The sequence below is a fragment of the Ixodes scapularis genome, unplaced genomic scaffold (genome assembly GCF_016920785.2).
Source record: "Ixodes scapularis isolate PalLabHiFi unplaced genomic scaffold, ASM1692078v2 ptg000005l_1___fragment_1__unscaffolded, whole genome shotgun sequence".
Classification (NCBI taxonomy): Eukaryota; Metazoa; Arthropoda; class Arachnida; order Ixodida; family Ixodidae; genus Ixodes; species Ixodes scapularis.
The window spans coordinates 1,114,328-1,126,059 of NW_024609885.1; the positions used below are offsets into that span (position 1 = coordinate 1,114,328).

Sequence of the window (11,732 nt, forward strand, 5' to 3'; positions counted from 1 at the left end):
TACTAGATTATAATGCGCGCCTCTTTCCCGAGATCCGAGTCACCCGGATTCCCATTTCCTCACTTTGTGTACATTCATGATTTTGTTTGTCATATTCGCTGTCCTGTTTCTATTGCCGCACCCGAGCTGATCATGTATATCGTCTGAGTCAAGTATGTCCTGGATGGCTTTAAGAAAACTGCTGAATTCTTCCATAAAGGACTTCCAACCCGAAAGTGTAAACGATTTCGATGCCGACCGAACTTACTACTGTTGGTGGCGTGGAGACGGCCGAACTCGTGCAGAAGTTTACGACGAGAAAATTATCACCACGACCGGTACTTTCAACCTCACTAATAAGCTATTTCACGAATGTATGGACTCTTGCAGTTTGCTTAAAATTTGTGTTCATTTCTGTGCCTCGGTCCACAAATACAAGCGAGCGATGTGGTACAGAAACGACCAAGCGTGAAGAGAAGCATCGCGCGGCCTTAGTATCCACTCACACAAATCAATTTCTTTCTGGTGGGTAACACGCATAAAGCTGTTACTGCAACACTGCTGGCCACAATCAACAAAAACTATGAATTCCAACCACACAAGTTTGCCCGGCACTTGGTGCGCATTGTTTTCACCGTGGAGGAGAGGCGAACAAAGTCTCTACATGAAAAGGCTTGCACACTGCTCGAAAAGACATCCCCGCGAAGCAATGCATCGACAAGGAAAAGAATGCCATCATCAGTAAGTCCAGAAACTTGTGTAGTTTATTTTGTTTCGTTCTTATACTTTGCTGATACCTAAAGCTCTTATACTTACGCTTTGAGTGACCCACTCTTTGTTGGCCGGTCAAAATAAATAAATAAATACTGTTAACTTTTTCTGCCCCAAATGGTCTAAAATTTGTCATTTATTTCTAAAAACAGTTATCTCCTTACTATTTTCCTAGTTCTCTAATTATATATTTTTTAGTATAATGTAATCAATCATTTATTGATAATACCAGCTTTGCTGCATAAATATATTTTTAGTTACTTAGCCGCTGCTTTAATAAGTGTAATATATAGGTGTCATGTCACACTTAGAAAAAAGTTGTTGCAACCGGGCGATGAGGAAAAAGAGAAGCGGCGGGAGCTCATGCATTTTGTAATTTTTATCAGTCTGAAAAACGAACAGTAAAGGAAAAGGTCGCACCGACCGATTTGTCTAGCGTAATTGCCTCCGTATTCCTTGGTTCCTCAACATATGGTGCCGAAACCCGGGAGTGTCCCGCTTCACAAGGGCCCAAGCTACACGCCGCAGGGAATTTCAATCCTGCAGCTGCAACGGAATTCAGCAGTTCCTTGGCGGGAGCAGACCACTGGGAAAAGAACAGCGACGGAACCTTGGCAGGCGACCGTACGGCCTCGTAAATACGAATAGTCAATGGAGAGGCTGAAGGCTAGGCGGTCGGCTCGGCGGGCACAGAACACTAGGATAATGAACGACGCCAATCGGATTCTCCAGGATCCCAGCCCCGACCTAGCAAGAGTGCGTTCGATCAAGGACAGACTCACTACCAGCAATGCAGAGCTCCGACTACTTGACGGTGAGATAGAGCCGCTAATTCCAATCCAAGAGCTGGAAAGTGAGTGCACCGCCACTGCAGAATACCAAGACGAAGCCGTCATGGTGATCAGCGAGTTCGAGACCAAGATTGAGTCCCTACAATCGCAGAGAATAATAGCTTCGGCGGCGAGCACCGGAAACCAAACCGGCATTCAAGACAACGCAGCGAGACGTGGACCAAAGCTTCCGAAGCTGGAGCTATCTACCTTCGATGGAGAGCAAAGCAACTGGCTCACATTCTGGGAGCAGTTTGGTGGAGCCATCCATACCAATGCAACTTTAACAACCACAGATAAGTTCCACTACCTTCGTCGGTGTCTAACGGGAGATGCTGCTGCGGCGATTGCCGGGCTACCAACAACAGAAATATGCTATGCCGAAGCGATCACCATCTTGCAACAGAGGTTTGGAGAGAAGAGGAGAATAGAGCGGCAGCATCTGAATGCCCTCAGAAATCTACCGCACGATGCTTCAGCTAATGACGTGAGAGGGTTGAGAAACCTGTATGACACCACACAACTCAACGTTCGGTGTCTAAACTCTTTGAATGTTCCCACGTCAAGTTTTTCAGCCGTGCTCTGTGACATTCTTGTCAGGGCGTTGCCTTACGAGGTTACAGTGGAGTATCACCGGCAAGTCAACAACACCGCTTTCACCAACGCAGCGGCTCAAGACCAAGGAGACGGATCGGCGGCTGGAACTTCAAGGTCAGCGGATACTACGTCGGAGTCAGTGACCGAATTGAATGGAATGCTTCGCTTCCTGCGTGTGGAAGTAGAAAGCCGAGAAAGAAGTAGCCTTGAGGATGCTCGAGGTAAACACGAGACAAAGGTAAAGTCGTTTGCGTCAGCATCAGCTTTTCATAACGCAACAAATGCTACACATTCTCAGTGTTTTTTCTGCCATTCAAAGAAGCACACCACGCCATCTTTTGATTGCAGCAAACAGAGAGAGGAAAAATTAAGTATGTTATCAAAAGACTGCAGATGTTTCCGATGCACATTGAAAGGTCACCGAGCACGAGATTGCAGAAAAAACCTCAGTTGCGCAGTTTGCAGAGCCAGACATCCAACCACAATGTGCGATCCTGAGTTTGTTAGGCGGATGAAGGAACGTTCGCCCCAAGGTAACGATACGATTTGCGTGTCTGCATCCAGCGCGGGCGCGCGCTCAGAAAAGAAGTTTAGTGACGGCATATATCTCCAGACGTTCAAGGCATTTTTAGTGACCAACGCTGGCAGCTGCTATGTCAAGGGAATAATCGACGGTGGCAGTCAGCGCACATTTATAAAAGAAGAGGTAGCGCAACGCCTAGGGCTGAAAGTCCTGCGGAGAACAAAGATAGCACTCAACACTTTCGCCAGTAATGCTTCGAAGGTTATAGAGCGCAGTCCCGTTGTGGAGGTAAAGCTCAAAAGTCAATTTGACAATACAGAAATAACCTTTGAAGCAATTTCCATCCCGGTCATTTGCCAGGACGTATCTACGCCAACAACGGACATCCCGCTTGTGCGATTTCTGCGAGAAAGCAGTAAGAATTTGGCAGACGACGTAATTTTCCCAGGTGTAAAAACAGTTCCTGAAAAAAGTCTGTTGATTGGATCCGACCAGTTGTGGAAGTTCTGCACAGGAGACGTGATCAGGTGCGCAGATGTGGACGGATTGGTAGCGATCAACACAAAGATGGGCTGGACGCTGCAAGGTCCTTCAAGACAGGTGGGAAGGCTCCAATGGGATTCAAGTCTGATGATATGTGTCCTACAAGCGAAGACAAAGGAAACCCAAGTGGAAGAGGCGCTACAGCCCTTCTGGGAGTTAGACAGAATGGGAGTTGCCGACAGTGAGCTCGGAGACACTGATGCAGACACCATTACACACTTTGAGCAAAACATCATTAAGAAAAACTGACTATACGAAGTGGCTCTGCCGTGGAAAGAAGACACTTTTGATATGCTGGCAAACAACTGGGAAGTTGCCATTTTACGTCTAGGGAGCTTGTTGAGAAGAATCTCACGAAAGGAGGGATTACTCAAGCGGTATGATCATGCAATGAGACAGTATTTGCGTGATGGGCATGCAGAAGTGATAAAGAGCAGAAAGGAAAGCGACAGCGCGCAGGTCATGTATTACATGCCGCATAAAGAAGTAATACGTGAAGATGCAACAACAACAAAGTTAAGGATCGTCTTCGACGCATCTTCTCATGCCAAAGGGTGCAGGTCGTTGAATGAGTGCCTAGTAACAGGACCCAACTTGAACCCCGAGCTTCTGCAGGTCCTGCTTCGGTTTAGATGGTACTCAGTTGCAATGACCACCGACATTAAGAAAGCGTTTTTTACAAATTGCCATCCGTGAAGATGATCGTGATGCTTGTAGATTTCTTTGGTTTGCTGAGGAGCCAAGTTTCCCTTTCAACAAGGAAGAAATTCAAGAGTGGAGGATGACTCGGGTTCCTTTCGGATCCACGTCTAGTCCATTCATGCTCACAGCTACAATACAACATCACTTGAAGTTGGTCTGCGAAGACCCACAATTAGCAGAGAAACTCAGGACATCTTTCTACGTTGATGATCTACTGCTCGGAGCCGACGATATTGAGGATGCCGTGAGGCTCTACCACACTTCCAGGAACGTCATGAGACAGGCAGGAATGACACTCCGGAAATGGACTGCGAACAATGAGCAACTGCAGGAGCAGTTCAACAAGGAGGAGCCAACATTTATGACCGAAGAAAAAAGCCTCTCACCTTCACCAACCTCCAAGGTACTTGGAATGATGTGGGATCACGAAGGGGACTGCTTTATTTACAAAGTTGAAGCTTTGCTTGAATTCCTCTCAGCAAATGTGGACACTAAACGGTTCATCCTCAAGGCAGCCTCAAGAGTATTCGATCCTCTTGGATTGATCGCGCCCTTCGTCCTAACAGCTAAGCTGCTATTTCAGAAGCTGTGGACATTGGGAATCAGCTGGGATGAAGAACTCCCCGCTGATTTGATCACTGAATGGCACGCTCGGACGGCGGACCTTGTTCAACTGCACTCGTTAAGTATACCAAGACATGTCAAGCGAGGCATCCAGGCAGGAGCCAACAAAGTACAGCTACACGTCTTCGTAGATGCAAGCACGAAAGCCTACGGATCTTGTGCGTACTTTAGAACAGCCGATGACCAAGGAGAAACAGCTACCATGTTAGTTGTTGCGAAGACAAGAGTGGCACCGATAAAACCTTTATCACTGCCTAGGTTGAAGCTGATGGGGCCGAATATTGGAGCCAGACTCCTACGATACATAAAACAGTCATATTATGACGTGGAACTTGATTACATTATGTGGACTGACTCAACGGTTGTCCTCAGTTGGGTGAGAGGAGTCCCTGAAAAATGGAAGCCATTTGTAAAAAACAGGGTGGCAGAGATACGCGTCATGACATCCCCGGACCACTGGAGGCACTGCCCCGGTCAAGAGAATCCGGCGGATCTCTTGACCAGAGGACTAGGCGTTCAGGAGCTTCGTGCTAACTCTCTTTGGTGGAAAGGGCCGAGTTGGCTGAGTCAAGAACCTTCAGAATGTCCTGAATCTTCAGTGTTCTTGGAAGACACGCCTCAACTCGAAGTAAAAGAAGAGACACATGTGCTGTTGGAGAAAGGCCAAGAAGTTCCATCATTGTTCGACACCGGAAGTTACGAGAATTACCAGAAGGTTCTGAGGATCACTGCCTGGGTCATCAGGTTCGCTAACAACGCACAGAAGAGAAATGACAAAATACGAGGTGGATTAATTGCGGCAGAGTTGGACAAAGCAGAGCAGTATTGGATCAGGCAGATACAAAACGAAAGGTTTCAGACGGATATTATGCTCCGCGAGAAAAATACGACAGAGGTTAATGTAAGACTCGCAGAGTATCATCCTCTCTTTGGCGAAAACAAAATCCTGCGGGTCGGAGGACGACTGCAGAGGTTGACGGAAAGTCTCGATGTGAAACATCCAGTCCTGTTACCGAACGACCATGACTTTGTCAAGCTAATTGTGATGCACGCTCATTGTAAGGTTATGCACGGGGAAGTAACAAGCACAATGTGTTACCTACGAGAGAGGTACTGGATAATACGTGCTAGGCAGCTGACCAAGAAGGTAATAAAAAGTTGCCTCGTATGTTCACGGTTGAATGCGAGGCCAACTGCTGTTGAGCAAGCTCCGCTACCGACAGATCGAATCAAGAAGGCAAAGCCGTTCGAGGTAACCGGAGTCGACTTCGCAGGGCCGCTGTACGCAAAAAGAAACGACGGTAGCTGCAGCAAAGCGTACATCGTACTTTTCACATGCGCCTCCACGCGAGCAGTTCACCTCGAGCTCTCAACGGGCCTCACTGCTGAAGCTTTCTTGCTTGCATTCCGGCGTTTTATAGCAAGAAGAGGCATACCACTGGACATATATTCTGATAATGCACTAGCCTTCAAGAAAGCATCAAAAGACATCCAGAAGGCATTGGGTGCACTGGAGCAAGAAGTTTTCAAATCATACATTGCAGAACACAGAATCAACTGGAAGTTTATTGTGGAGGCCGCTCCATGGTGGGGCGGGTGGTGGGAGAGGCTCGTTCGATCTGTCAAGGCAGCACTTAAGAAAGTGTTGGGCAGAAGCAGCCTATGCTTCGAAGCACTGACGACTGTCCTTGCTGAGGTGGAAGCAATGGTAAACTTAAGACCACTGACATATCTCTACTCGGGAGTAGGAGACCCCTCAGTCATCACGCCAGCACATTTCTTAATAGGGCAAAGTTTGACAGTTCTACCAGAAACAAGCTTGTCTAACGACCGCCCAGGATGCGTGACACAGAAGGAAACAGCTCGCCAGTTCCAGTATCGAAAAATAATCATGGAACATTTTTGGAAACGCTGGCGGTCTGAGTACCTGTTGGAGTTGCGGTCAGCCCATCAATATCTCGTCACCAATACTTGCTCCCTGAAAGTGGACGACGTAGTCATAGTGGAAAATAACCGAGCATCCAAGCTGTTCTGGGAACTGGGGAGAATCGTAGAGACGTACCCCGGAACTGACGGAATTGTTCGTGCCTGTCTCGTGAAACAGCAAAACGGTACGCTCATAAAGAGACCCGCGCAGAAACTTTATTTGCTGGAAATTCGTCCAAGTCAACTTCAGGCTCGGGGAGGATGTTGCAACCGGGCGATGAGGAAGAAGAGAAGCGGCGGGAGCTCATGCATTTTGTAATTTTTATCAGTCTGAAAAACGAACAGTAAAGGAAAAGGTCGCACCGACCGATTTGTCTAGCGTAATTGCCTTCGTATTCCTTGGTTCCTCAACAAAAGTATTGATTCTGGCTGATTGTAGCAAAAACGTTTTCCTTCCCCAGCCTACGTCTGCAGCCATTGCAAGGTGGATGACGCGAAGTAAAAAAAAAAAACAACAACATGCTGTCAAAGGACTCGAAAGAATAGACTTGTAGTATTGGAACTAATAAACTTGAGTGAAATCCAATGGCACGATTTCAATCATCAGGAATAGTTATAAGTACACAAATGAAGTATCGCAACCATCTCAAATTTTTTTTTAGTTATTCAATGTGATCAAAAGGCAGCAGAAGAGGGTTAATGAATGGCATAATGTCAAAGGCAAACGTGCAATATGAATAGCCTCGAGTAACCAAGAAACGTGGTACAATATTCACTAAAGTAAATTGAAAAGCTAATGAAAAATAGTTGCCATCTCATATCTTCCGTGTCACTTTTCCATTGAGCCAAGAAAACATCTGATGGTACAGTGCTCAACGAAACGAAATGGGCCAGCGGAACGCGTGGCCTCCAGAACTTGCTGCGCCATCTACCGATAAAAGACGGGCTGCCTGGTGACGCGAGTCGGAGGTGTGCAAAGCTGATACGAGCGCTCATCGGCTGTTCCCACGCTGTGCACAACTCTCGATGGGTAATCTCTGCAGAGTGATAGCCTTTTTTTATTATTTAATCGCCGCGTGGTTTTATCGCGATCTGTTTGACGCCCTGTGCATACTTTTATCTTGTCTCAAATATGAAAGAAAAGGAACAAAAGGGCAATATTTTTTTCTTTTAATAAAAAGCACAGTGCCATTTCACTTCACATTTATTTTTCTATAAATTGTCGGTTCACTGCCATCAGTATCCATTCGTGAAGATGCCGTCGCGAGTGCCAATTCACGAACGCTGGCGAATTGTGGCCCTATGCCGCGCGGGAATGCCCCAACGAGAAGTCGCCCGGATGACAGGAAGGACCCGAACCGCAGTGGCCCGAATTTTCACGGCGTTTCGAGACGACAACGGCCGCATCCATGACGCTCCTCACGACGTCCGCCCAAGGTCCACTACCGATGAGGAAGATCGATGGATCGTCGCGGCTGCAGTCGACCAGCCTTTTATTACGGCCCGTGACATTCGAGGCGAACTTGGTCTGAATGTCAGTGACCAACTTGTGCGACGCCGTCTTGCAGAAGCGGGTATTAGGAGCTATGCTGCGTGCAAGAAGCCAATTTTAACTCCTCGACAAAAAGATATCCGCCTGCGGTTTGCCATGGAAAAGACATCATGGACGATTCAAGACTGGAAAACCGTTGTTTTCAGCGACGAGTCCTCTTTCTCAACTGACTGGCACCAAGGAAAACAAGTTTGGAGACCGCGAGGTGCACGGTATGTTACTTTTGAGCAACACGACAATTTTTAACAAGCCGGATCTTATAATTTGTGATTTTGATGTTTCAGGTATGATGCCCCTTACTTGCAGCGTGTGGGCAGGAGTGGGCGACAAACCGTTAACGTCTGGGGGGCATTGTCAGCGGAAGGACTTGGTCCACTTGTAAGAATCCAGAGGCTTAACTCCGAAACGTATTGCGACGTCATTGAGCACGAGCTCATTCCTTACGTTCTTGAGGGACCTTTCCCTGACGGATGCTTTTTTTTTTCAACATGACCTTTGTCCTGTTCATCAGTCAAATCGTGTGCGTGACCTTCTAGAGGAACGCGGAGTGGCGGTTATGCCATGGCCCCCAAAAGGGGCTGACATGAACCCCATCGAGAACATCTGGGGAAACATGAAGATCCAGCTATCGCGGCGAGGACTTCACTCCGTCACGACTGACCAGCTATGGGATGCTGTGAAGGAAGAATGGGACAGGCTGCGGCAATGTCCAGAGTTGGTGGTGAATCTTTATGAATCCCTTCCGCGTCGCATGAATGCTATTTGTGAAGCCAATGGAGAGTTCTGCAAATATTAGAGTAAGGTGCTGATAATAAAACAAGCACGTTACTTATATTATTTTTTTTCTGGTAGGCGCAGCATTGTGTAACATGTCAAATAAACTATGTTGACACAGCACACGCTTTTTAATGACTGTCAGACGCTCGCTAAAATTGAATAAAACCACGAAAAAATAAAACTCTGCATTAATATATTATAGCTGCAAAAGGCCGGACGCGCTGGCTCATCAATCTTTTATGGAATAAAAAATGAAGCTTTATCTTTTCTTTTTTATATATTTGAAGCAAGATAAACTCATGCACATCATCACGACAGTGTCTCTGAGGAAAAATAAACGTGGTCACTCCGCAAAATCATGGCCTGCGCAGATTATCGGGGGTTGCGCGCCTGTGTGCGAAGAGCCGCTGAGCGCTCGTATCAGTTTTGCGCATGCGCGACTCGCGTCACCAGGCAGCCCGTCTTTTATCGGTAGATGGCGCAGCAAGTTCTGGAGGCCACGCGTTCCGCTGGCCCATTTCGTTTCGTTGAGCACTGTACTTTTCTTTTGAAATGCTGTAAAAAAAGTCAACAGGGAATATTGAATGTCAACAGCTTTTCAACAAAAAGCATCACAGAATGTCTGTTGAGTTTCAATTAATAAGTGGGCCAATATTCAATAAAAAGCCAACCGACTTTTTACGCTTTTCTTTTGAAAAGCTGTTGACATTTAATATTCAACCGTGACTTTTCAAGAGATTTTCAATAGAAAAGCATCACAGAAAGTCTGCTGACTTTCAATAAAATGTGGGTCAATTTTCAATAGGATGTCAACAGACTTTCTCTGATGCTTTTCTGTAGAGAAGCTGTTGACATTTAATAGCAAGAGACAAGCTGTTGACATTCTATATCCTCTATTGACTTTTTCGGAAACTTTTCTATAGAAAGGTATAACAATTTTTGTAAAGGGGAGAGAGTAAACATTGCGTGCCCAGTATGAGAGTCACGTCAACATAATTCTTGTTGACACCAGAGTTGTTTTTAGTGTTTCAGCTCTTCAAGGCTGAACTTCACAGCTCGAAGAAAGACATTGGAAGCCAAGCTGATACCCTACAGCTTGAGAAAGAACAAGTGCTCGGGATTGTACGGGTTAAAAACAAACCGGCCCTTGTATCACTAACCTGTGTGCCATTTTAAGTTATTCTACAACATTTGCGACCTGTATGTGGAGTCTCGCATGTCGAACAAGAGGAAGGACTTCAGCATCAGTAACGCGGACGCAGTATTGCTAACGATGATGAAGCTCTATCACAATCTGAAATTTTCCCTTTTTGGTGTACTGTCTGGTGTCCAGGATGACAGCTTTTAAGATATTCAGAGCGTCAGTACCAGTCCTGGTAGCAGTGCTCAGGCACGCCGTTTTCTTGCCCGAAAAATAGGCTTTGCTCCAGTCCCTGACCAACTACTTTAAAAGGGCAACTCCCCCAAAACATAGATTCTATAAAAGGGGCCAATATCGCTTTAGGAGATCAAAATAAGGTCATACCCAAAATATCACGTGGAACCAACGTCGCATTCCCGATTAAAACCAATATTAAAAATGTTGTACCAGCCGAGTTAGCAGCCCGACAGCGGGTGAGCAACGCTGGCAGCAGGTCAGCTAGTGAAGCATCGCAGGGCAATGATGTAGGTTTCGTCCTACGCTCTCGTACGAACGCCGCAGACGCTTAGTTTCCTGTGGCACTCTGCGGTTCTGCTTACGGCGAGAGGTGCTTACAGCGAGTCGAGAACTGAGCTAGTTGGTCGTTGTGAAAAAGAAAAAACACAGCGCCGGAGACACCTTGCCTCTCAACCAAAAATAGAAAAATGAAAGCATGGACTAAAACAGCCTGAACTTAAGAAAAAACATAGAAAGAAAACAGGAGATGAGATGAGACGGCTGACTATCAACGAGCTCTAGTGAAAACTTCTTCCTCAAGTTGTTTTTATCCAAGTATGTACCAACCGCGTGATGATGATTGGGGTTCAATGGCGCAAGAGCGACTGTGGCCATATTGCGCCAAGAAAGTTAACTTAAAAAGCCTAGCATGCAGTTACATCTAAACTTACTTGTCTACCTATATCAGGTGCAAAAAGCAAATTGCATGTAGGAAACTTAAAACGCGAGCAAATGGTACCAAAGGTCTATCACCAAGCAAAAAATAAGGATGAAATGGAAGGTGGTTTCTGAAAAGTTAAGGAAACTATCTTCGGCGTTGATGATCAAGAAATCTACAATTCCAAAGGATGTGAAGGGCAGTTAACACTTTCTCACACTTTTCACAGAGCTTGACATCTTCACCGTAGAGCAAGTGCAGGTGTGTCAATCGAGAATGACCAATTCTCAAGCGGCACAAAAGGACTTCCGAACGGCGGTCCTTATGGGAGGAACTCTCCCTTACTTCTAAGTTGGGCTTAATAATGTGGAGTTAGTTATCGATCTGTGTGTCCCAATCCAGCTGCCATAACTTAATAATTGACTTGTTTAAAGGGTAACTCCGGTCCATACTTTCCATTTTGGGATTATGACTGTTTTTAGTCCAGTCAGCGTCCCTTAATTACAAGGTGTAATTTTTTCATGTTACTGTGGGTAGTTTTAAAGATATTGAAACCTCAAAGTTTTGTTTGAGGCGAGGCCAACAAAACCGAAACTAGCCGCTCGAGGCTCGGGCAACACTGGAAGTCAGCCACTATGTGAATGTGACGTCAGGATCGTTCTCGTTCAACGAGTACGCAGGCCGAGCGGCACCTACCCCTGTTGCGCTAGCCGTCTAAAGATAGGAGGTAAGCTGATTTTGTTTTAATCCTGTATAGTGTAGTTATCCAGCATATGTAGCAAGAGTTAGTGCGTACACCCAAAGGCTATCGACTGGAAAACGAGTGAACTCGT

The 11,732-nt window shown here is 46.1% G+C and overlaps 1 protein-coding gene across 1 annotated transcript; it reads left to right on the forward strand.

The window, feature by feature from the left end:
- The first annotated feature begins 4,234 nt into the window (after positions 1–4,234).
- Positions 4,235–10,172, forward strand: LOC120847381. Its single transcript, XM_040219121.1, has 2 exons — positions 4,235–5,470; positions 10,002–10,172. Exons 1-2 carry the CDS (start codon positions 4,235–4,237, stop codon positions 10,170–10,172), a joined length of 1,407 nt encoding a protein of 468 aa, XP_040075055.1.
- Positions 10,173–11,732: the final 1,560 nt, after the last annotated feature.

What these genes read in the sequence shown, in the direction of transcription:
- LOC120847381 (XM_040219121.1), top strand. Translation starts at nt 4,235, where the DNA reads ATGACACTCCGGAAATGGACTGCGAACAATGAGCAACTGCAGGAGCAG. An exon ending in AAAATACGACAGAGGTTAAT is followed by an intron (nt 5,471 to 10,001) that starts GTAAGACTCGCA and finishes TGCCATTTTAAG; the next exon opens with TTATTCTACAACATTTGCGA.